Consider the following 25,892-nt stretch of genomic DNA (forward strand, 5'->3'; position numbering starts at 1 on the left):
AAAATAATCAGAAATAACTGAAACATTGAAAAAAGTTATTGAAAAGGCAATTGCATCTTACCTTAAGGAATGTTATCAGAAACGTAATAATAATAAACGAACCGTTCCAAATTCTTTTTTAAATTTCCTTGTATGGAAGAAATAGATGTAGTAAATATACGCATTGTAGCTCTTTGCTGTGTATTAAAATAGATTCATCATAGGGTCATAACATTTATTCTAACGACCTGAATTTTACTTAAACCAGATTCATGCTTGGCAAATAACACTATGTACCCAAATAGAGGTATATTGTTCTTTGTGCTATACTAATTAACTTTTGCCAATTAGCAAAGCACAGCTTATGCTAATTAACATTACATGTGATGAATGATAAATAAATGCACCCAATCCGCAGACATTCACCATTGAAACTTATGAACTATGATCTGACAGCGAGTTACTTAGTTCTTAAATTGTGACTATTCTCCGCAAATAAAATGTAAAATGTTCCTTAGTTTATTCACAAACTTCTTTTCAATTTTAATATGCCTTTTTAATTTTAGTAAACAAATACCCAGAAGTGTATAATGCAATTTTAAATCTTATATAAATCAGGACTTTAAAAAATACAAATTATTTATATTGTTCACTGTGTACATGAATGAGTGAAAGCAAACATAATCTGAGGAGCTTAATTCGTGAATGCAGTGGCTAAAGTTTCTTTTTATATCTATAAAAAGTTATTACTACATATTTGTCTTGCATTTTTCCGCGTTGTAATAGTAATGAAACCGTTATATTTTTGATCTGATTACAATAATTTCCTTTTGAATGAAGCCGCTGTAATGCATTATTTGACGCGTCGGGATAAGAACCAGCAGGATGCAGTTTAAATCCTACCATGAAATCATCCCTGGTTTGCCCTCACAGCTTGTCTGGAATAGGCAATCTACTTTAACTGCCTCCACACGATATAACCATCCTGTGATGTTGTGCTTTAATTTGAGAGTACAATTTAGTTTACGGTAGATAAATCTACTACAACAGATCAAGACATTCTTCAAATTAAATACAAAACTGAGTGATTAGACTTAAAGTAGGAATTTTAAATAATTTACGACAAATCTGTGTTTAGTCTAGACGATGCCCAAAACTGGTAAACAAAGTCTCTCCAGTTTTAGAAATACAATATTGAAATGTTCCTAAATTATTTTTTAACTAAGAATAAAATAATAGAAGCAGCTCTCCAGTAGAATAAATCATACCATCTTCTTTTATTTAGAATTATATAAATATATAATCATTCTCCATATATAATCACACTGTATATAATCACAATGTATATTTATATTCCCGACAATCATATCTATATAATTACATTGCATACTTTACAATCAGCTTTTTCACCAGTCATACAGAATTAAAGATAAATCAAAATGACGTTGAAAACATATTTAAGGTAGAAGGAGCTGTGTGATTCTAATCTAAGTTACAAAAAGTTAGAACATTTTAATAATCATACTTTTTAAATCTTTAGATACCTCGCCTATATGTTTCTTTCACTACCCTATGTACAGCGAGTTTAAACTTCTCTGTAATTATTTGAAGTCATTTTATAAGTATGTCGTAGTGGATTAGTTAAACTGTTATTATCTTTTGATACCAAAGGATCATCATATTTCTCTGATCTACAAAGTGTTAATGCAGATATCATTGTAAACACAAAATCATATGTTCAGAAGCAAGATAGAGAATAGGTTGTATGATTTTTGTTTTTAAAGTAACAACCTGTTTGTTTTAAATACTCACAACAATGAGTGCAAAATTCTCAGCAATTATTTGAAATCTTTCCTCTACTTTTTATGATGAGTCTGTTCCTGGTTTATATGTAGGCTGCACTCAACTCCTTGAATGTGTTTGTTGTTGTTGAATTATCTCCCGTTAGCTATACTTCAGAAATGAGTATCGAAAATGAATGTTACATGCAAAATGAATATAGGTCATTATTCGTATGTGTTCGTACATGCGCATGTAAAATCTTAAAATTAAATTTCCTGTCCAAATTTATTCGGCGTTATCCTTTATAATCTAAACAAAAAGTGTCAGCAAGTTCGCTGAGATAAAACTTTTGCCTAGTTTTGGTATTTTCTCAAAAAAAAAAAACAAAGCCTAGATCATATAACTCAACGAGGTTTGTCAGGAAGCTGTCCACTGTACTTACTGAACAAAATAAAAAATCTGTGAAGTAAAATATCTTACAGAGGGCTCTACCCAACAAACCAGGTACAGACTGTGCGTTGAAAAAATGCAAACACCAGTACCATACAGAGAAATTATAATGTTTAAATAGGTGAGTAAAATACTCAATTTACCATTATGGTTCAAGCATAATTACTACTGTTTTTACAGCATGCACACTAGTACACATTGCAATGAATATAAACATTGTTCTTGCTTGATATAATTTCTCGAGCAATTCTGATTCTCTAATACGGCTCAATTCATTGGAAATCGACTACAAACAAAATTATGCGAGATGATCAGCCAAGAAAAGCCTCACCTAGTGCTTTCTTAATTAAGACGATACACTCACTTGCAATATAAGCTCGTGAAATGCAATTAAACTCAAAAAAGATAATTTTATTATGTGTTGAGCGTAGTTTACAGAATTGTCAAGACAGTATCAAAATATACAGACGTTATTTTATTGGCAGAGTACCTTTATACTACAATAAGCAGAACTAGTTTGAAAAGTCGACGGTATTCGACCTGATGTAACATTGCTTCTAACCTAACAAATTGTCTATGTACCAGAAGGATCCTCATGAATATTAACTGTGGACCTGTCTCATTTTAAAACTGGTAATACCAGTCATAAGTATGTCCTCTTTCAAAGATTTGGTTCAAATATATAATGAATGCACACAAAAAATGCATGATACACGAAGTTTTTCTATAGACTTATCTATCATTAAAATAACACACATAACCTTAAAGAACACGTCAAAAACATATGTTTGTCAAACTATACTTTAATATCGTTAAAATAAGAAGAACTATATTGACGCAAAAATGTGCAGAAACGTATTTGGGCGGAGTTTAATGCACAAATCTGTAGAAAGCTTGTTTTCTGCAGAATTAGGTAGAAATCTGACTTGCGTACTATTTTTAGTCTGACAAAAATTAATTTTTCATGTCTGATCGCAGTGGATCGTAAGATCTGAGTAAACATATAATCGCCATTATTACTGATTTAACATAGAAGTAATTTGTCGAGCTTTTGAAACAAAAGAAGAATTTAGCTTAGTTACGAATAGTGATCAAAGATGTACTTATAGGTATAGTGACATGCCATCTTAAAAAGAAATATAAAAGAACAATTACTTTTTCATTTAAGTCACAATTTGTCTCATTGCTTAGACTTCAGTTTTTCAAGAGCAAAAGTTAGGTATGAGTTCCCTCCAACAAGACCCGAATCTGCATTAACGGCAGAATTCATCCCCAAAATTAGGAAAAGTATGAAACTATATCTTGTATCTTCGAAAATGTCAGTCTTGATAATCGTTTATTTTCCATCGATTTATTGTAGGTTTCACTCTGCATATCTGATGCAAACTAGATGTTTGTCGTATTCAGAAGTTATTATGTCTTTACAAAAATGCACCCAAGATCATAATATGGATGTTTAGTATAATACCAAATGTTGTTTTCTTTTCATCTACTTATAGGAATAAGATGGACTATACCGTCACAAATTACGAGGTGCTCAGGCCAGACTGCACATTTCACCTGGGAATATGAGAAAGAAGCAAATGAAGAAATAAGACAGTTACAATGGCGTTTCAACACTACAACACTGATTGCATATAGTTCTGAGAAAAATGGTTTCACCGTAGATCCGAAATACCAGGGAAGAGTAGAAAAAGTAGGCGTCTCTGGAATCTTGCTCAAGAATATCTCAACTAAAGACATTGGAAACTACACACTCTATCCTGTTATTTCGTGGAAGGAGAGCCCCGTCATACAGTCAATTTGGCTTAATGTCATAGGTATACATAATACATTTCAGAAAAATGTGTAATCAGTTTGATAATGTCTCCCGATTATGTACCATCTTCCTGTCTGTCACTATTATGAACTTCATGTAAGAATTATTGCGATGATATTATATATATATATATATATATATATATATATATATATATATATATATATATATATATATATATATATATATATATATATATATATATATATATGTATAGGTATATACGTGCAGCAATGCAGCCGTATGCAGGAGTCTGGTGTCACTTGAATCTATTTTAAAAACAGTTGTGACTGATTTCACTAACCTTAATTATAACATGCAATACAAATTATACCATAATTTACATGATGGCCTTAAGTAAGATTTACGATGCTACGCAGATTCCTTATTTTACACAAGCAGCAGACTAGTCGACACAGCCCTTTTGACCTCCAGCAAGGGTAGGCTTTTTCCGCAACCAGTAGGATGATAATCCTCCATACCACGTCCACCACCATCGCAATTGTAAACGTGGCTTCAACTGTTTCCGCACGCGGGGTGGTGGTGGTGGGGGGAAGCAGAAGCCATCTATGTTTCCGCCGCAGTTCCCTCACAATGGGGAAAAAAAGGAAATTACACAATCTTTGTGTGCAAAATAACTGCTAGTGGTTGGATTGTTTGATCTTGATATTACCTTTACGGAGCCTCACTATTATTGTCACTTAAAATAATCGCAATGCAATATCATTCAGTGCTTATTGTTCTCTGTAAGGAATCCGTTCAGTTTGACCAAAATTAATGAACCTGATACGTCTCTAATGTTACTATCGTGTGTCGAGTTTCAAGGAGGAATCAAAATTTGAAGGATAAGCTCATCTTTGGTCAAGTCCCCACGAACATAAACTAAATTCATGTTATAATTTGGCTAACAGACTAAAAACAAATATGAATTCAGCTTTACAATGGCTTCGTGGAGGGGTGAGGGCATGCTATTCATTTTCAACAGAGCGATTATCTTTAGAAATTAGATCTTACTTTCCCATATGTACCAATGGATTGTGGCTAGAGCTCTGACAGCATATATTGAGAGGTAAGCACTGCAAGTTCGAATCGTGTCACAGTCTAAAATGTTTTTCTATATTAATTGTGAAGACTGTCGAGTTTACCTTATATTTAATCTCATTACAATCTTTGCTAATGTTTGTAAATTATTTCACGAGTTAGATATAATCAGCATCTTTACGCCGCAACAAAGACAAACTGACCCCTCATACATATGTAAATTGTGTGATCGCTAATGTCAGCTCGCATTGGCTTAATGTAAATTAATAAGGTTTGAAAAACGTTATCAAGATCAATACTATAGCATGATCGCTGATCAGCAAGATTGATCGTAACAAATCTATGTGGCTGCTGTTGCGCGTATACGTATAAATTTCTAAATATCTTGTGGTCCATGGCGTCAGAGCAACAATTGAATGAATATTTCTCAGTGTGTGGGTATTAACTCCATTAAAAAAGCGAAAAAATCAGAATTGTCTCTGATGGCACATGGGTTTTTCGTTGTGTCTAGTCTGGTGTATAGGTGTTATTATGCCTGTCTTGTGAAAAACAAATATTTCGGGATTTGTTTGTTTATCTAGCACGACGTTGTTATAACCGCAAGGTTATTTATCTCCCTACAAAGTAAATTGATTTGGCCTTGCTGGTATCAATGATAAATTCAACTGGCTCGTCATCGGATAATTCGTTGACTGGCTATAAATTTCATTCGCGGGTTTCACAAACAACGTTGTTGAAATACTTGATAAACATCGTAAGTGTTTATTTTCTGCGGACGGTGTACACTTATCCAATTTAAACCATCACATTATCAAGTTCTACCAGAAGTTGAGCTTTTGCCCGTTCCCGATAGCCCAATGATAATGGTTCGGATATAATTTGTCAGCCCTGGATAGTACTGAACTGTGTGTCATTCTCGTATGTCTGACAAGTCACTTCCATGTTGAAGTCTGACATTATACAATAACACTATGAGTTAATATTGTTGCTCGATCTAAAACCATGCGGGGAATAGCCATAATGACGTACTACCACAGACACGCAATAACATGCACATGTACGGATTGTGGTGCAAACAATACACATTTATATCAACGAAACAAGTCTCTCAGGACAAATTATCTAATAAGGTTTAAACAATTTCCACTGAAGTGTATCTCGGACGATTTTTCATGAAGCAAGAATTAAATCATCGGGAGTCCAATGCGCTACGAAATCGTTAAGCGGAGTATATCGAATTATTTTACACATTTCGTCGCATTGAACTTAGTCGGAATTTAAACGCATTTTGATTTTCATATGCCGTAGTGTTTCATCTTTGGCCCGATATTCATCAATCATTTCTTTTTCACATTAATCGACGTGGGTGACCAGATAATCAAATGGTGAGTGACCTGTAATTGAAGCAGTTTGACCTTGATCTCAAAACATAATTACCGCAACTGGTTATGTTTTCAACCACGCTTAAATCATTTCCAGTGTGTTTCTGGCAGAGTACAAATTTCATCCCAGATGATAATCGTGTGTATATATATATTTGGTGATCATCATGGCTGGATTCCACCGCACCATCGCAAGAAACTATGATACGTTTATGCTTGTACATGTCTTTCGCGAGCCTGTGCTTTGGAGGCAACCCAGTCATGCCGCTACAATTTTAAACAAATTAATAACCCTTGTTGATTTATTGCAACTTCCAGCGCCATTTAGATACACAAATTTATATCATCCAGCGTATCATAGACCCATGCCGCCGTTGACATCTCGGCGAGATCGCTTTTAGAACGATACTCACTAGTATCATGTTACTTAGCAGATTCTTTTGGAGGTTTTAACTCTTCTTGTTTGATTCACCAAACCCCATATGGCACAGTATCATCCATCGTTCATACATATGCGGGGATATATATATATATATATATATATATATATATATATATATATATATATATATATATATATATATATATATATCTGGATAAGCAACAATATCTCCCTTGTAAAATTTACTGATATTAAGGCATCGATTGATCAGTGATAGCAGAAGAAGATTATCACGTTGATGAAGGAATTTCGTTTTCTGTAGAATCAATCTGTCGCGACCCTCACTAATGTGGTTGGACAATGATTAATCATTGACAACAAGTTTGATGCAAACGCATGCGAGCATCTAGGATTTGAAATGGGTATTATGAGTTGATTCTGAATCCCGATAAATAAGTATATGCTCCTTTCCTGTTTTATCTTTCGACAAACTAAAATATGTCCATGAGATAATACCGTGTTTAGGTAGTGTATCATCGATAAGAAAATTCAGTGTTTGCCCTGATAGTAAAAAGCCTATGACAAAAACGAGTGCAATCCGCTGACGCCACCATGGTAAATCTTTAAATTAATTTTTGCCAAATGTTTATTTTTCGTTTGAAATTTTTCTATGCATAACTGTCGACACGATCACTCAACATCCTCGAGAAATCTCTTGGTGTTGGTTATCATTTTTTCTTCTTCTTTGCTGAGCATAATGTGATAATACCGATGTAACAGTAGACTAATTATTGATGATCTCCTGGATGTCATCAGTGTGTTTAGATGCGGCGCTACAAAGCTTATTATTAACATGCTTAAGGCGATAGCAATCTCCTAACGATAGCACAAATTAATCAAATACTTTCGATTGAGTGTCGCTAGAAAATAGCCAGCAGAGACAGTTTCATGTTTAAAACCATCCGTGATCGCTTGATAAAGATCACGGTGATAAAATGTGACGATATGCCGTGGTGGAAATTGCATGTTATGCGACCACGTGTTTGTATTATCTGTGATATGCCGGTATTTACCATAACAGAAAACTCATCATCTTAACGACAATCGGGCATTTGATCGGACTTTTCTGAGCCCGCATATCATCAATTTGTAATCCATATTGATAAACTTGCTCTTCTTACGTGGATATCTTTATAAGTCTTGACTCTGTTAATTAGTGTCCGTGTAATATTCTACATGTATTGGTTCCATAATATCTTGGATAACCCAGTCACCAACACAATCTTTTGTGACCAACTTATTTCTAAGCATATATTTCCCGCCAAGTAGCTGCGATGAAATTTCACCAGTCTACGCATCATTCATCTATTTATCATAAACAATTTGACCAGAGGCGATTTAGATGTTTTGTGATATCCCTCTATCTTCACGTGCTTGTTCAACTGGTTGTTCAATATATCACGTTGCAAAACTTATGCAGAACCGCCATTGACAAATTCATCTTTAGCATCAATGACACGATCATGAAATTTTGATAATATCCGTGGAAGTTCTACCCTATCTTCTGGATCAAAAGTAAATCCCGGTTCACTGACGGCTTTACGTTGCTGCTTCCCGATAGATTGCTCAAACGTCTCAGTTCCAGAAATGAAAGGCAATATCTAGTGGTTAGACCATAGCTAGTTAGCCGCTGCTACAAAGAGAATAATTTGTTGCCCCTAACGTCATTCGAACCCTTTCAGTGTTTAAAGTCAGCGCTCTAGCTATCTCGGTTACATTCCATTGGCACATATAGGCAAGTAAAACTAAAATATAAAGGTAATAGATGGAACCGACTCAGTTGCATTTGGGGGTGGGTGAGTGGGCGGGAATATAGTTTCTTCACACACACACACACACACACACACACACACACACACACACACACACATATATCCGGAGGCGCAAAATTCTGTGGACCACTAACATTGTTGGTAGAAAATAGGGTTGGGCCGCCCGATCGGCTATTATACCAAATATAATAAGTCTATCATAACAGCATATTATTGATGTAAATCTTTCCTTGATTTTTCTTTCCTATTCAAAGACGAAGTAAAGATACAACAGTGGTGTACGTGTGAAGGACTACTAAAATCACTCGAGCGGAGCGATGGACGAACTTTTACCATAGTGGTATAAAGCTTGAATATTGTTTACAAGTTCCTTTTGTTACATACCTATCTAATATTTCATCTCTGGTATTCTGGTTTGACATTCTAAGCAGCTGTTCAGTCATATACAGTCATATCATATACAGAAATTCTCTGAATCGCATGCAGTATATAGACTATGTAGTTTATCTTCATTTAGGTTTCATTTCAGACAACATAAATGTAATTCATACTTTTTCCAAAATTATATTAGAATATACGTCAACTGATTAAGCATGTAATTCGTAAAGTAAACTCATATTTTCTGAATGGCTAACGGGTAAGATAAAGATTCTCAAAGTAACTTCGTATCCTTATTGTACACCGCGTATTTAATGTTCTATCAACGGTTAATTAATAGCTAAACTGATGTTCACATATGCATTTGCTGTCCGGTTTCACAATGCAATAATGGTGTTGTGTTTTAGAGTGACGGCTGTATCCTAGAGATAAATTCGTCATTTTGCTGTCAGAAGGGTCCGGCCATCCAATGCATGGAAAATGATCAACAAACGTTTTGTGTTCCTATTAGAGACCTAATTAATCTGAACGACAGCGGCACTCAAAAAAGACACACACACAATCTGACTGACAGCATTACACAAAGCCGAATTGTACCTGAACAGATAAGTATGTTGTTTGTATTGTCAAATACAATAGATATTTAATCAAGTACTGACCAGAGGAAATGTCATGATTTACCCATAACATGCTTTAATTTTCCTAATAAAACAGTATCACATGCACACACGAAGGATTTCTGTGATTCAAAAATTATGTCACTTCTTACTATCATTACATAGTGTTATAATAAAGATGTAAGCTGGACCAGATAGTATTATATGGTACAATAAACAAATTATCCTCACTCTACGCTCTTATTTTTCAACTCGATATGAGTGTCCGACTCAAATGCAGTTTTCTAAACGTATCTTATCGCTTGATGTCTTGTTTTTGATTTTACTTTCAATGGAATAGTTACGGCCTGATCCAACACACACACACACACACACACATATATATAGTCGTAACCGTTTTTAGACTATATCAGACCACTAGTGAATGTTTAGTATCATGTGGCGCGTATTGTCATCTAACGAAACGAGTCTGCTCTGACTGAGATTTCACGATACAAAGTATGTTCCTATGTACGTACATAAACAGTACAATAAAGAGGGTACCTTTCTAACTATACATATCTTTTTAAGTCGTTTACTTTTATGTTTGGAAAAATGTTTTATAAACTTCATTTAGCCTTTACTGATTACATTTCTCTCTGGCGGTTTTGATCTCACCTGAGGGTAATGGCTTGTAATACTTTGGTATGATCAAAGACTTCACACGAAACGAGAAGTAGCAAAAACGCAATGTCAATTATCAAAGTGAAATATCTTTTTGGGCAGAAAAACACAAAAATGTAGCCCTGATTGACCTTCATATAAAACCTTCACATAAAGTTTATTTTATTGTATGTAAATACGAACGTAATTCACAATAATGTTAATATAAAGGACAACACAAATATTATTAATTTGTATTTTCAGTCGATAATTATTATATACGCGCTCAGCCTAAAATAATATAAAAACATAATACATGTATTATAAGCATCATCTGCTCAAAATTGTAAATTGCGCGACATGCCTCTGTAACGCAAATGCACAAAAGCTAAGAAAGTCTCTATCCGCATGCTTATTAACTGAGAATTTTCTTTTTGTTCTCCTATATCCAGCTGTTGTAACATCAGTTTCAACGTCCTTGTTAATGGGATACAACGTTTTACTCCGTTCTTTTGTTTTTGTGTTTAAGTGTTCCTGTTCACGGTTTTTTTCTTCGTTACGCGTTCCATATTCCGTGATTGTCTTGGACGCTATTTCACCTTACTTCGTGAAACTTAGTATGTGATGAGTCTGAAGAGGCAAACTAAATCAATACAAAACTAGGTCACTGTGATTCACTGTCATACTTGAGTCATTTTTGTATTTTAAGGTATTTGTAAATCACGCTATAATTATATTGGACCCTCTTTCACCTACATTTATCAAAATCAGTAATTGTACTTATATCACGGCGAGTGACTCGACCACATATACCGCAGGTCACTGAGACATCTTTAAGGGCAAGTGACTTTTGTATTTTCAGCTACTAGGTCATTGCACCCTCAGTATATTGGGCCCTCTTCACCTACACCAATGACAGTTTATACGACGGGGCATCTCAGAGAGTGCACTTAGTCATTAAGTTTATTTAATTTTTACGGTTTAGCGATGATGATGTTTTCAGCTATTTGTTCCTAGCATCCTAAAATATATTGGACTATTTTGCATCTTGATTATCACATTAAGTGTGTAAATACATTTTTAGAAGCGTTACTTGACTATATTGATAAAGGTCACTGTGACCTAATGTACTTAATCGAGAGACGTATAATTATATTAGCTTTCTGTACGTAACGTTAGGAATACATTTGACTTTATCTTATATTAAGACACATCAAATCTTGTTTGGACGCATTTCGAGATAGCAAATTCAACAATACCAAAAACTAGGTCTCCATAACACTTTTGTTATGCTTCAGTGACATGATATTATCTATGTGTTTGATACAACTTCAGTAGCTTGGATAATACTATATACAGAGGATCTCAAATGGATAATGATTTAATATTGAATTGATGAAACAAATGGAATAATGTCCAGCTTTTGCGAGCCTTGTCGAGCAAAACCTGGACATTATTAAACGAGTGTCATAAATTTAATATTAAATCATTTCCCATCTGAGATTATTTTAATCACATAGATTTTATTTTAGTGGAAATTATTTAGATAGAAAGGAGAACGAATAATTTCGTTCATTCTGACAGACGTTGCCCCTTTCATTTGTTGTGCATACAAAATAGTCTAAAACAAAGTTGAACTAGTATTAACACTTAAAAGTAGATTATACTGTTCTTACTTTCTAAAGTCAAAGAACAAGCGTCCTTCCGAATAAACAGAACATTTTACGCAGACAAAATCAATTTTTAACACAGAATGCCCAATGCTCGTGTTGTCACATCGGTTGATGCAGTACTGGTTAGAATTCAGTAGACGGTCCAATGTTTACGTAACCTAACATGTCGCGTTCACAACAAAACATTAAATTGTTGCAATAGTCATTCGGAAGAAGGTTTTCTGGCTGCAGAAGTTTCCATATTTGCTGTAATGAATTCTGACTAGATTGTTCTGTATTTGACATAGAACAGCAGACTACAGTATATGTAACAAATATCATTTTGGGTCGGAATTGCATCACATATTTACCGCATAAATATTCATTGGTTGGATAAACATCTGTCAGTTCGGAGACCGGTTTATTTATGTTCACGTTCTTTAGCTAACAGAGGTGAGTTTATTTCCTTCTGTAAATTAACATTTAAACCACGACTGTGTGTAGATTGGATTCCAAGCTTCAGGTTTACCTCCCCCACCCCCTCCAACCCCAACTCACACATTTGATATGAACTGAACTATACCCTTAGCAGTTTCTTGTTGTTGTTGTTGTTCTTGTCTTTCGGTTTTAGCCATTAGTCATGTTATGATATGCTGTACATGATCTAGCACGCCCGTGCGGTGGTAAATTGGCGATATGCAGACAAGCGAGACAGTTTGTCCCAATTCATTTCGTGAATAGAATAAGAATTGGCGGCCAAAAGATCACTGACAACAAAACATTCCAGAATGCGGGGAATAAAAAGGTTTCCCACGTTCACAGCCCGTTGATAAAGAGAATACTGCACACTAATTTCATGTTTTTTTTTTGACCAATCAGAATCACATAAGTGATATGTTCACGTTATAATATCATCAACATGACACTGTACACACTGTAGGCAAAGTGTACCGACTATGTGATCAAAAAGCTTATACAAATGTACTGTGATTGCATCTCCAAGTGAACAAACCCAGCACAGTAAAAGAACCTCACTATCGCTGAAGCATATTAACGAGTGGTATATTGCATAGGTACTTGCTTCATCCACATGACTGAGTTTGACTCCTATTCAGACCAGTCAGTCGTGGCATATCTGTATGCGAGGCTCTTAATTCAATTCCTTTGGCAACATTTCTCCATAATATGGCTATATTGCCGGCTACTCCAAATGTGGACAAGAGTGTCTTGATGTTGCTTTACAGTAATACATGCTTTGTGGGAGATTATTATCAATGGAAAATAATATTGTCTTCGGCGTCGGTAATTCTTTCCCAAGAAATATGATGTGAACCCCTATAAAGGCTATAATATCTCACCAAGGATACAAGTGATGCAAATCATATTTATGTATCATACAGACAGTATCTAACTCCATGTGAGTTTTATATGTTTAATTTGGTATCACAAAAATAATTTCATTTCTGCAGTGTTCGGTCATTCATAATATGAGAAAACAATAGCCTGGTCGATGTCAACATTAAAACGTCTTCTTGTCAGTAGAATACTATGTTTCTGAAAGTGAATTCATTATATCATCGAGTTACCTGTAAAACATCTCTCATTTATAAATGTTCTTCAAAATATATTATTTTTTATACTGGGAATATTGAAAGAATGTTTATAAATGTACATTCATTTGTTTGTATTATCTGTCAATTTATAGTTTGATTAAATAAGTATAAGAATTTTATCAATCTATCCTTTGAATTTACATTTTACTATTAAAAGTAAAAACTGTCATATTTAATATAGGTCTTAAAGATTTATCCAAAATTATATTTTTGTTTCAAACATGTATTTGTATTTTACACGATGTGAACTTATACCTTCATGAGCTCAATACCTTAATGCCATCATTTACGACAATAATATTATCACATATATTTTTATGGTAGCGAGAATAGTACACTCTTTAGTTGCATATAATGATATCTGCATCTCTGAAGGACATTAAGAACATTAATGGAAAGTCTAGCCAACTTCCTAATTTGATGAATGGTATGTTGCATTCATATTTCCACATTCCGCATGGTCGCTCAGGTATTATGTTTTACTTAAAACCAGCTGCCAGTGTTATGGGTCCGAATCTTGTGCAGATCAGTTTGAGAAGACACTTGTGACGTACCTGATTGCGATGCATTTATATGCATTCACACTGCCTCGATATCAGTCTCTATATCGTGGGCTGATTAAAAGGTATGCTCCTGCTGGCAAGAGCAATTCATATTTACAAGATCATATAGCTTCTTAATTTTCCAACCAAAACAATCAGCTTCAGCACTCTTTGTTTTTAGTTAACATTTAACAGAAAATACCTTGTTTTTGACACAAGTAAACCTTTTCATCCAAATTCCCATGAACTGACCCATGTGAAGGCTGTACAATATTATGCAGGCCGAATCCTGGATCCGTCCGAGTCACATATATTTAATATTAAAATCATTTAAACAATAAATGATACCACATAAAAAGTGATATAGTATATGTCTGCTTTAAACGTTAACTATTATTATGGATTGGTATAATTCAGGCACACACAAACCTATTAGACCACGATGATACCAAAATAAAATGATAGGAAATGATGCAAAATTGAATGAAACATTTGCCATTGTGAACGATTTTTCAGAAGTTTTTAGTAATTATGTAAAGTTATACGAAAGGAATCACTTTTGAATGTTTAACGTATTTTATTAGAAATTTTCAATGAAATTAAAAAACCAAATGGAAACAGTCAAGAATAAATATTCTACACATACATGTTCTATTTTGAAGAAAAAAAACCAAAGGAAGCAAACCAAAAGAAACCAGAAGAAAAAAAAAAAAACAAAATAAAAAGGCAATGCCATAACGTGCAATAATAACCTGATTGATTTCAAGGATCAAGCATGAACATAGGAAAAAATATTTCCAAGGATCGAGTTTTATGTAGTTGTAATAATAAATAACAACCTTTATTAAAAATCTGAATTTTAAAGATGAAATAATTATCTAATATATGTTAAAAATAAACTATTTACTTTGATTGAACGCTGAAATTGTCTCTACTAACTAATTAACTTTCATTTGATAATACAGTCATTCACTCATTCTTAATTTTGTTTCTTTGGGTAAATTGTCTTGAGATATTTTTACTTGTTTTGGAATGGCAAGGCATACGTTTTAAAATTGTAATTGTCGGAGGTTTGGGTATGATGGTACTTTTCCATATTTGTGTTTAGAGTTTAATGTATTTTATAATCAATATATCTTCAGTGAACATATTCTCCTAGCATCCCACCCGTGGCTTTCTCTGTCCGCGAAGAGTCTATTATCAAATATTTTGAGCTTACCATGCCATGTTGACATCTTATAATTTATGTCTCCGCTTTTAACTGTTTTACTACTGTGTCTTCGGTTGCATACAGTTTGTGCAAACTAGTTTCCTTATCATAAATCTTGACCATTTCCTATATCTCCAGAATTTACCGATCACTTACTGCCTTTGCTGAATTGGTTTTGATCTGTGTCGTAGCTCCCGCTACGCAAAACGTTTAGCATTATACACTTACATTACTCACAAAAACGAACGAAATCATGTCAAGTTATTCATAGTCATAATAATCATAGCAATTATGCAGTTTATGCATTAAATGTGCCTCTTGTTTAAAAAAAAACCCCATAAAACTATGTTCTCTCTCTCTCTCTCTCAGAACAACTACCGTCTAATGACTTTAAGGAATAAATTAAATAAAAATAAACTAAATTTAATTGATCCAGTAAAACAAAACGTTGTCAAATTTTCACTGACTTCTACATGCATTACCATATTTATTGATGATCTAACAGATGTTCTAAAGATGAATTGTATTCCATCTAACTATGGAAAGATACAGTAAGAATAACATAGAAGGCAGAAAATCTTTAAAATTGCCTTCAAGCCTACTGGCATTTATATATTTGTTCATTAATTTTCATGGTTTACTGCAGTTTAACTTGAATGAGCTCTTTTGAATTGGACTGAAATATACTGTTAACTACCACGAATCCTAACATATTGTAATAAGGACCAGCAATAAGTATAGTGAAAATCAATTTCACTCAAGGGTTGTTTTGTTGATTAAAGGAACAATATAATAATTTATTTCATACCAATGCAGTTGGAGTAAATTGCCTGGTCCTAGAATGTTATTTATTAATGAAGCATTCATAGATTGTAGTTGTTGTAACTTAATACTATATTGTTCACACAGATTAACATCATGATCAATTGTTAACAAAGTAATCTGTCTCGAAGCAAAATTAAAGGATGCACGTATGTAGGTACTCTAGGACGCCTTCCTAAAAGTAACACAATCTTTCAAGAAATAATGCTTAAATGTTTTCCCGTGGCTTGTGATCTTTTCAAGAACAGAGGAAAATCGTATAAACATCTCATGTTTCAAGAACACAGACTAATACATACATGAACCAATAGTATGCATTGGTTTGATGACTTGACTATTCCAACGTCTTGTGGATTTATTGTGACCCGAAACATTTTTCTAAATTGGCAATAAACAAATCTTATTATCCCTAACAAAAAACTGATCACGGCCGATGTTGAAACGGTTTGGGTTTGCTGCTGGTGCAATATTCTTTATGTAATGAAAGCCACAGATGATTTACTAAAACGCAGTTTGCCCATCTATGATGTGCCATCCTATATCATAACAGTAAGTATTCCGTAAGGATGTACACAGGGAGTATACACAAGCTAAAACTTTCCTCGGTGTGAAGTGGGATCTCAGAAAGTTTTACCTTAGTGTAAACGTTGTATTCGACTTGAAGGATGACATGTCCTTTGCACAAAGATGTGTCGCTCTACTCTTGACTGTATTAATTGTTGCAATATGAGGAACTAATGGACTGAGGCTAAAACCATTGTATTTGTCAGAAATGTTTCAAGGGTATATTAAGGTTAATTGTGATAGGCAATTATTTATTAAAAGGTTAAAAGCATACAACACTAACACTAAGATGGTTGATATATAGTTACACCTAAACATAAGATTCTTATACAATTCAGATGATTTTGATACTTCGACGTGATGACCGATAAAATGTTATCCTCATTACAGATCACAAGAAACTAATTTCGTTTTCGGGAAGCGTTGTACAGCAAAAAGAATTCGTTGCCCAAATGTAGTTTTTATTATTCTAGGTCTTTGTTGCATAGTTTCATACCACTCTCCTTAAGAATTTAAAGTAATCAAAATGCGTATAATTGAATTATTCTCTTTATGTAAGTATCGGTATTATGTGAGAATAACTTGGTATTACGAATGATACTCAAAGATCTGCTAATCATTGGATTTGAGATTTGTTTTAATCGCCGAACCTCTATAAATAAACAAATAATCACCAGTATCTAAGAACACTCTACGTTAGATGAAAATTCACATAGTCTAGATCGATGGATCATTGCATTGCTTATTCAGATAAGAACTTTCTCATTGTGACTTGAGTGAAAATATTCTCTATAAACAGGGAAATAACAGTGATATCCTATTTCCTAACAATAGTCTTTATTTTAATCATCATAAGTTGCCGTCATTTGCCAGCCAGCTGCAAGTGGCAGTAGTATTCAATTTGATTTCCTAAATTGCCGCTCAACCACTATTCATTTAACAGACTATAATGAGTCCATTACACCATAGTATATACTTCAACGAGCTCATCGTTCCACTATTGCATCACTCCCTCTTACATGTCAGGTGTGGGATTGTATTACCAGCTCAACCTATATTAATGGTGATGCTTTTACATGGAATAATTGTAAATTCAGTGACGTTGATTGCTTTACGAACAGCGGATATATGATCTCGTGAAATAAATTCTTGAATAATTTTCATATTATAATACATGTATTCTTTGACAACAGTAAAGTGTAAACAATCTCAGTAAATTACAGACAGATTTCACACTTACATTGTTGAAAAGTAATGTCCAAATTACAATTTCCAAAATTTATTTTTTCAGCTCCAACAGTTCTGCAGAAGAGTAACACTGAAAAATGTCATGTCCAGTTAAACCTTCTTGTGACCAATACGATCATGATCTCTCTACTCGTCATATGTTGTTTGGCGTATGTACTCTGGAGGATCTGTAGGAAATTAGGTGACGCAAAACTATAGTTTTCTTTATTTTGTGAAAATTGATCATAGTGATTGTTTCATATATGCACCATAATATTAGGTTTGATAACGTTTGACTACCCCTGTGAAATAATACATCAAAAGAACTTAAAGAAATTCATATGGGGCCGTTGTGCAAACATAATGCATGTATGTGATTTCAAAGATAAATATGGCAACTCAGGAACTAAAAATTCAAGCTCTATACTACTTTGTGTGTGTGTGTGTGTGTTTGTCTGTGTGTGTGTTAATTACAGTAAAACATTTAAACATTAAACGTTGTTACGATAGTCACAGTTTAACAGATTTTTGTAGAATGCAGCTTTAAAGTCTTCACTGCAGTGATATCCGCCTATTTAGAATCATCCACTTGGATATGATAGGTAGCTTATCCCGCGTAGCTTCCCAAGCCGGACACCAATTTTGGTTTGTATGTCCCCAACTACAGAGCCCCTCCCTGAAGGAGAGCCTTAGAAGGTATGTTTGCTTTGGCGGTCCACCCCAAACAAGCCAAAGGATGCTGTACTGTTATTCATTTAACCAAGTAGATTATTCGGCTGTTTAATGGGTTTTGAAACATGTTCCATCTCTCAGCCTAACGTGGCAGATAATCCATCTAACCAGCTTTCTACTATACCCCCTGGTTCGGCTCTTGCAACTTCCGGGATGGCCTCATACTCACCGCCATCTTAGTTCTCAATATTGCCCGCCAGATCTTTCCGTTCTGTTCATCGAGCATGTCATTCCGGGTATTATTCGGTGGTTTTATTTTGTAGATATCGCATTCATCGATGTATATTAGGACAATCGCTCGTGTAAGACTATTTCCAGGTCGGCCTCGTCCATGATGGTCCATGATGGTTGATCCTGTTTCATGTGCCTACCCTTTCCCCACACCCATAGTTTCTTGCAGCCGACCTTTATCAGACTTGCCCTCAACTAACGTTATCAAATTGCAATACCACCAGCCTGATGGTACCACATACGTGCTATTCTTAACAAGCCATTTTCTATACATGTATATATATAGCTGTATGTAGTCATTCACAGCCAAACATAATTTGCACCTCCAATGATTATTCATATAAGCTGATTTTATTCGCTCTACTCTAAAAGGACGCTGACGAACATCTAATTTTTGCCACACCGACGTTTCCAGCATGTTAGAGTGAGGCTTTCTAATAGACAATTATAAATAAATAATGTAATTACAGGTCAACACAGATATCTGAAGGAGAAACAGGACAGCAAGCTTCTGCTAGAAACTACAACAGTCAGTACGTACATAATCGAATGCATACAAAGCCAAATTTGCTACAGCAAAAATCAATCTTTAGCTCTTTCTCTCTCTCTCTCTCTCTCCCTATGTATGTAAGTATACATACATACATACATACATACATACATACATACATAAATACATATGTAACTATACATACATACATACATACATACATACATACATACATACATGCATTCATACATGCCTACATACCTACATAGGTAACTATGTATATGTACGAATATATTTCTTTAGATAAATTCTTGGTACATTTGTCAATGCTTAATTTTGTTGATATCATTATTGCAAAGTACATTGCAGATTTTAAACAAACATTACTGAACAGTTTTCTTCGTTATGCGTGAAAATTTTAGGGGTTGTACATATGAATATGACAGGAACACTGCTGATGGCGAAGGAACAAGAAAAACACTAACCACCATGACCCCTTCTATTCTCCAACAATATTCTATATTTTGGTAAAGTGCTTATGTCCCAAAAATGTAACATCATATATGTTACTACCTCTTCTAAACATGTAAATCGTCTACGTTATCAGACAAACGTTTCTTTGCTATTTGGCAACCGACGTATAGAGTCACTGAAGCAAACAATACATATATATATTATCCGAAAATTTAATCATAGAAGAAAATGACATACGTGCACATACGTGTATAACAGAAATACTATCTTTGTAGCCTCTAATCCATTACAAACAAATTTCGAACAAATGATGGTAATTTACTCAATGATTTGCTTTTAGAGAAGAAATTGTGTCTGCGCTTAATACTGAACAGGGGGCAAATTGGGAATTACATTGATATAAATGGTTTATTTATTGATTTGTCCAATACATTGTGACTAATCTTTGACATTTAATAGCAGAGATCTTATCCATGTGTATACAAAATTGTTATTTAACGAAGGACCGTTGTGTGCATTGATTACAACAATTGAAAATTTTGTAATAAATTAAAGATGAATATCTCTTGTGAACATTGAGTCAAAATAAGTTCTGCAGTTTCAACAAATAGAAGATAAAAGTTTCTACTAAAGATAATTATTTAAAATAAACTAGGTTCTTTCCTTGGGCTACATCTTAATGATCATACAACTCTGATTTATTATTTGATTAAAATAGAAATAGAAAATATATAGACAGTTATTTCACATGACCTTGAAAAGCTTTTGAAACAAGTCCTTACCTGAACAAGCCTTTATATCGTGTGGTTTTAGTATATTTATCTTACAATAGCTCCAATCTTTTTAACATAGGACATCGCAATCTATTATCAGGAGTGACTGAGATTTTTATAATTCTTTGAATGATGGTTAGTTTTAGTCTAGTTGGTATTACCTTTGTAAATTGAACTGAAAAGAAACGGTTTTGAAGACAGACAAAAAGACGGATAACCACTAGGTCTTTTAGAAACTTTTTTAGCCTATTGAAAATGGTACATTCCTGGAGATTGGGTTTAGTTGAACTGGTTCATCGCTTCAGAATATTACTAAGTGAATATGAAGTACTAAAGCTCACAAAGCATCACCATGCTTTCGTTGGTTTCCCTATTCTAGGAAAGGATGCATTGTTGTCAATAATTCTAAAATTGTTGAATTAAAAGTGGCCAAGTATTAATCGTTACCTTTCACGCTAAAAAAAAAACTGTAATTAATGAAAAGAATACGAATAAATGATTAATGCTCTTCACCGTGTATACTTATAGAATAATTTTTTTATATGCACCTTTAAAATCAAGGTTGGTTTGTTTTTCTATTGAAAATATTGAAAGGCAAAATACTCCCCATAAGCGAGAAACAAGAAAAATAGAACACCTCCAAAATGTACTTCAAATATGGTCAGAACTTACTGGAGTCTAGCCCATAGATCTGTAAGATACCTTTTCTGCATCGTGCTAACATCGTGTTAAAACACACACGCACACACACACACACACACACACACACACACACACACACACATAGTTATGTGTGTGTGTGTGTGTGTGTTTATGTATGTGTGTTGTTTTGTATTATATTGTTGTATTTCAAAGAAAACTAATTTTGAAAACCGATTATATTTTTATCGATCAAGTCGATCTGATTTATGGTAATTGAAGAATTATGACATATTTAATATGAGAAGAGCCTGGTAAAATGCTCCAAACATCTAGAAAATCAAATGACCAAATATTATGATCTTTTATATAAGTGTGTTTATTTTGCCTATTTGCTTGCAAACATGTTAAGAATTACCTGGTAAATGTTTGACGAATTGGAATGTTACACTAAATTGGGAATGCGCTTATAAAGAATGGAAATTGATATCATAAATATTTTCTAAGTTTAGGATGATAGGAGATTGTAGAGTTCTCACTTTAAATACACCGCTCCGGTGGCAGGTTGAGAAAGGAATAATATCACAGCTAGTGCATACCTTTCGGCTAATGGTACGCTTTTGAAATTTGACAAAGTTACAGTTCATTTGTTTTTAACTTTCAGGATGAGATTGTAAATCCATGCCTCATTTAGGCTCAAGCTATCATCCTTGTGGCACGATCTGACATCTATATGGGATAAATTTCATAAATGATCCAGTATTACCAATGTGAAGAATATAAACATCATTTGCCTTCCATCTATAAAGGTTGTTACATGGCTTAACCACCATGTGAGAAAGATTTCAGAGATAACAGGAAAAGAAAACAATGAAAGCTTTTTGAGTAATGAAAACAATCTCATATGAATATTGTACCGTTATAATAACAACATATATTGGGATTCTAGTAGCATTTGCAGAGTTGGAACATTATGAAATAGTTAGTAATAAACGTTTTCTAATGACTCAAACATACTTTACTTTATCATATTTTGTGTTTTCATGCAACAAACACATGTGTGGGGATATTACAGTAAATATAAAACACTGGGACACATCAAGTGAGTAATAGTTTTCTAGCAGCGAATTTATGTAAGAATTTAACAACACTCAAAAGGAAAAAGTTTGTTTTATCAACAATAAAATAAATAAAACGAAACACGTTAGCAAATAAACATATGTACAATACAGTGATCTAAATAATAGATAGATAGATAGATAGATAGATAGATAGATAGATAGATAGATAGATAGATAGATAGATAGATAGATTTATATAAAGTGCAACTAAATATTGAAAATTATGTACGAAAATGACTTTTCCAATGTTTGCTATTTGCTGCAAATTGTCAGTGATTTATTTTGCTATGCTGCAAATTGAAGTACATCATAATGAAAACCAGAGATGTAATTCACATGACAAAGTAGTACGTTTACATCGATTTGCCTCTGACGTCACGTTACACATAAACAAACTACGATCGTACTACGATTTTGACTTCTTTTCTAAGTCAGTGCTTGCAGAAATTGTGGCATAATTCACTAAAACGTATAACCCAAAAACTTTTTAATTGCTACCTGCTCCATATTGCAAAGAAAAAAGAATTATTATCCCGGTTTAAAACCTAAGATGGTTTTGACTTACGAGCTACGTCGTTATCTAAAAGGGCCAGCAATTTGAAATGATGTAATCAATGGACATACTTAGACATGAAATAATGAAATCAGTCAAATGCTGATGAGTATAATTTATCTGAAAGTGTTTCTGGTTACCTAAAATACAAAATACTCAGGATTTTATATATATATATATAATTTAACATGAACAATCCAGTAATTTTTATTCTTTTTTTCTTGTCTTCCCAAATTATTACATTTAAAGATCATAATGTGACACTCAGTCTGCCTTTCGTTACAGTTGTAGTGGCTGCTATTGTTAGCAGTTTCCTGCCTGGTAATTTAGTCGAGAAAGAAAGCAATTCAAATTTATGCAGAATCAATCATATTACAACGAAGGCAAACGTTTCATTTTTCGTAGTATTTGTTTCAAGGTTCAGTTACTTCTGAGGCTTTTGCCAGAATTAATTTACATTTTAAAGTATGTGAGATCGCAGGTAATTTTTGTAAATAGACCGGGAACTAAACTTGGTCTTTTTCAGTGTGTTGTGCATTTCTGTAACTGATTGTAACCTCATAAATTTTGATTTTGCTAAATCACATTTGTTCTAACCAAAACTGATAGCAACACATTTGTATATCTCACAATCATGTTGTGTTTATTCAACTGTAAAAGATCGATAACACTGGTCAACAGTGAAATCATTACTGACTTGAAAAGGCCCTAATCTGTAGTATTTTGGTGTGCCGAACACGAATATAACCGTGAAAAATTTGTATTGGCTCTCGTTTTGAAGATATTCATATACCTCATTTTCTATGTTTCACTGTGTAAATTTCTCCAGTAGGACTGCAGCAACATCCGGAATAATGATGTAACATTGCATAATACCATCATGCTCACATCATCCACAGTTGATTGCATCATTTTCTGATGCAATGCAATACTAATGCCATGCGGCTGCTGAAGTAAGTTGACGTCAGCAGTGTACTATACATGTGTAGGCCTATTATACTAATGCCAGGCGGCTGCTGAAGCTGACGTAAGCAGTGTACTATATAAAGCCCAATCAGATAGGTTCAGCATTTAAAATATTTTAGACGTTGTGCGAGACAGTTCAAGCTACTGTTACATAAAACTTATTATTTTATCCATGTACGTACAATAAAGAACAGTAATGCCTCGAAAGTGTGTTAATACCGCGGACAATTTTTGCTATATTTGTGGGGAAGTGACATTTGCCAACCAGAAGAAAAGTATCAATTCTCAAGTGAAGAAGGCATATCATCTTTACTTCGGATGCAAGGTTGGTGACCAAGACAAGCCTTGGGCTCCGCATATATGCTGTGCTACATGTACAACACAGCTTTCACAGTGGTTGAATTGCAAAAGGTCATCAATGCCGTTTGCAGTCCCAATGGTGTGGAGAGAGCCAAGCAACCACCTAAATGACTGTTACTTCTGCTTGGTTCCTCCTCTTTCCGGCGGAATAACGAAGCGAAAGAAGTCGAGAATAGTCTACCCAAACATTCCGTCTGCATTGAGACCAGTTCCACATGGTGAGGGACTTCCTATTCCAGAACCTCCAGCAGAATATTCTCTTGATTCATCTGACGAAGACAAAGGTGAGTCGACCTGTTCTTCTCCTGGTCCATCAGCATGCAGTGATCCAGATTTTCACTGTGGTGCATCATCAACCCCACACAGAATAACACAGGAAGAACTAAATGACCTGATTCGTGATTTGGACTTATCAAAGAACAAGGCAGAATTGCTAGGATCAAGACTCCAACAATGGAATCTTCTAGAAGCAGATGTCACAATTACTGCATATCGAAAGCGCCACCAGCAATTGGAGCCTTTCTTCAGAAAGGAAAGTAATCTGATATTCTGTTCCGATATTGAGGGCCTCATGAATGCTTTAAAAATCACTCATGACCCACAAGAATGGAGACTATTTGTGGACTCTTCGAAACTGAGTCTCAAGGCTGTGCTTTTGCACAATGGAAACATTCTTCCATCTATTCCAGTAGCGTATGCTGTCCACATGAAAGAGACATACGATAACTTAAGGCAGCTACTGAATTCCATTGAGTATAACAAGTACAGCTGGCACCTCTGTGGTGATTTGAAGGTAGTTGCCCTTTTAATGGGACTGCAGCAAGGATATACAAAATACATGTGTTTCTTATGCGAGTGGGATAGCCGAGCAAGGGAAATGCACTACATGAGGAAGGAATGGACTCACAGGCAGAATGTAGCCATTGGAGAGAAGAATATCCAACACCCAGCTCTGGTTGAGGCTCAGAAAATCTTGCTACCACCCCTTCACATCAAACTAGGTTTGATGAAGAACTTCGTGAAAGCCATTGACCGGACTTTGCCAGCATTCCGATACCTGCATGAAAAATTCCCTCGACTCAGCGAAGCAAAGATTAAAGAGGGAGTTTTTGTGGGTCCTCAGATTCGAGAGCTTTTCAAAGATGACCGGTTCAACAACTTGCTGGAAGGTGACGCGAAACAAGCATGGAATACTTTTCGCCTAGTTTCTACAAACTTCCTCGGAAATTTTAGGGCAGAAAACTATAAGGAACTAGTAGAAGACATGTTGATGAAGTATAAGAAATTTGGCTGCAATATGTCTCTAGAGATTCACTTCCTTCATTCCCATTTGGATTTCTTTCCTAACAACTGTGGTATTGTTAGTGATGAACACGGCGAACGTTTTCATCAAGATATCGCAACAATGGAACAAAGATACCAGGGAAAATGGTCCACTACAATGCTGGCTGACTACTGCTGGACACTCCTCAGAGATGCTCCCGAACAGCTGTACAAGAGACAGGCGAAGAAATCTAAGATGTAGTCAATGACTTGATTTTTTATAGGTAGGCTATTACAGTTGACCTTTTACTATTGGAATGCATTTCGTTATGTAAACATTAATTTCTTGCAGATTA

The 25,892-nt window shown here is 34.4% G+C and overlaps 1 protein-coding gene across 1 annotated transcript; it reads left to right on the top strand.

Moving 5' to 3' along the window:
- Positions 1–270: 270 nt before the first annotated feature.
- LOC149773101 (uncharacterized) lies at positions 271–23,608 on the top strand. Its single transcript, XM_089946814.1, has 7 exons — positions 271–286; positions 3,711–4,031; positions 8,922–9,007; positions 9,453–9,654; positions 17,999–18,136; positions 19,368–19,430; positions 21,938–23,608. The coding sequence occupies exons 1-7, from the start codon at positions 271–273 to the stop codon at positions 21,940–21,942; spliced, it is 831 nt and encodes a 276-aa protein (XP_089802940.1). The 3' UTR covers positions 21,943–23,608.
- Positions 23,609–25,892: the final 2,284 nt, after the last annotated feature.

Source organism: Sinohyriopsis cumingii, unplaced genomic scaffold, assembly GCF_028554795.1.
Source record: "Sinohyriopsis cumingii isolate HCF-2022 unplaced genomic scaffold, ASM2855479v2 utg000898l, whole genome shotgun sequence".
Lineage (NCBI taxonomy): Eukaryota > Metazoa > Mollusca > Bivalvia > Unionida > Unionidae > Sinohyriopsis > Sinohyriopsis cumingii.

Excerpts from the sequence above, each read along its gene's own strand:
- LOC149773101 (XM_089946814.1), top strand. Across the intron at positions 9,008-9,452 it reads GACGAACTTTTACCATAGTG|AGTGACGGCTGTATCCTAGA; the intron begins GTATAAAGCTTG and ends GTTGTGTTTTAG. Across the intron at positions 18,137-19,367 it reads GAGGATCTGTAGGAAATTAG|GTCAACACAGATATCTGAAG; the intron begins GTGACGCAAAAC and ends ATGTAATTACAG.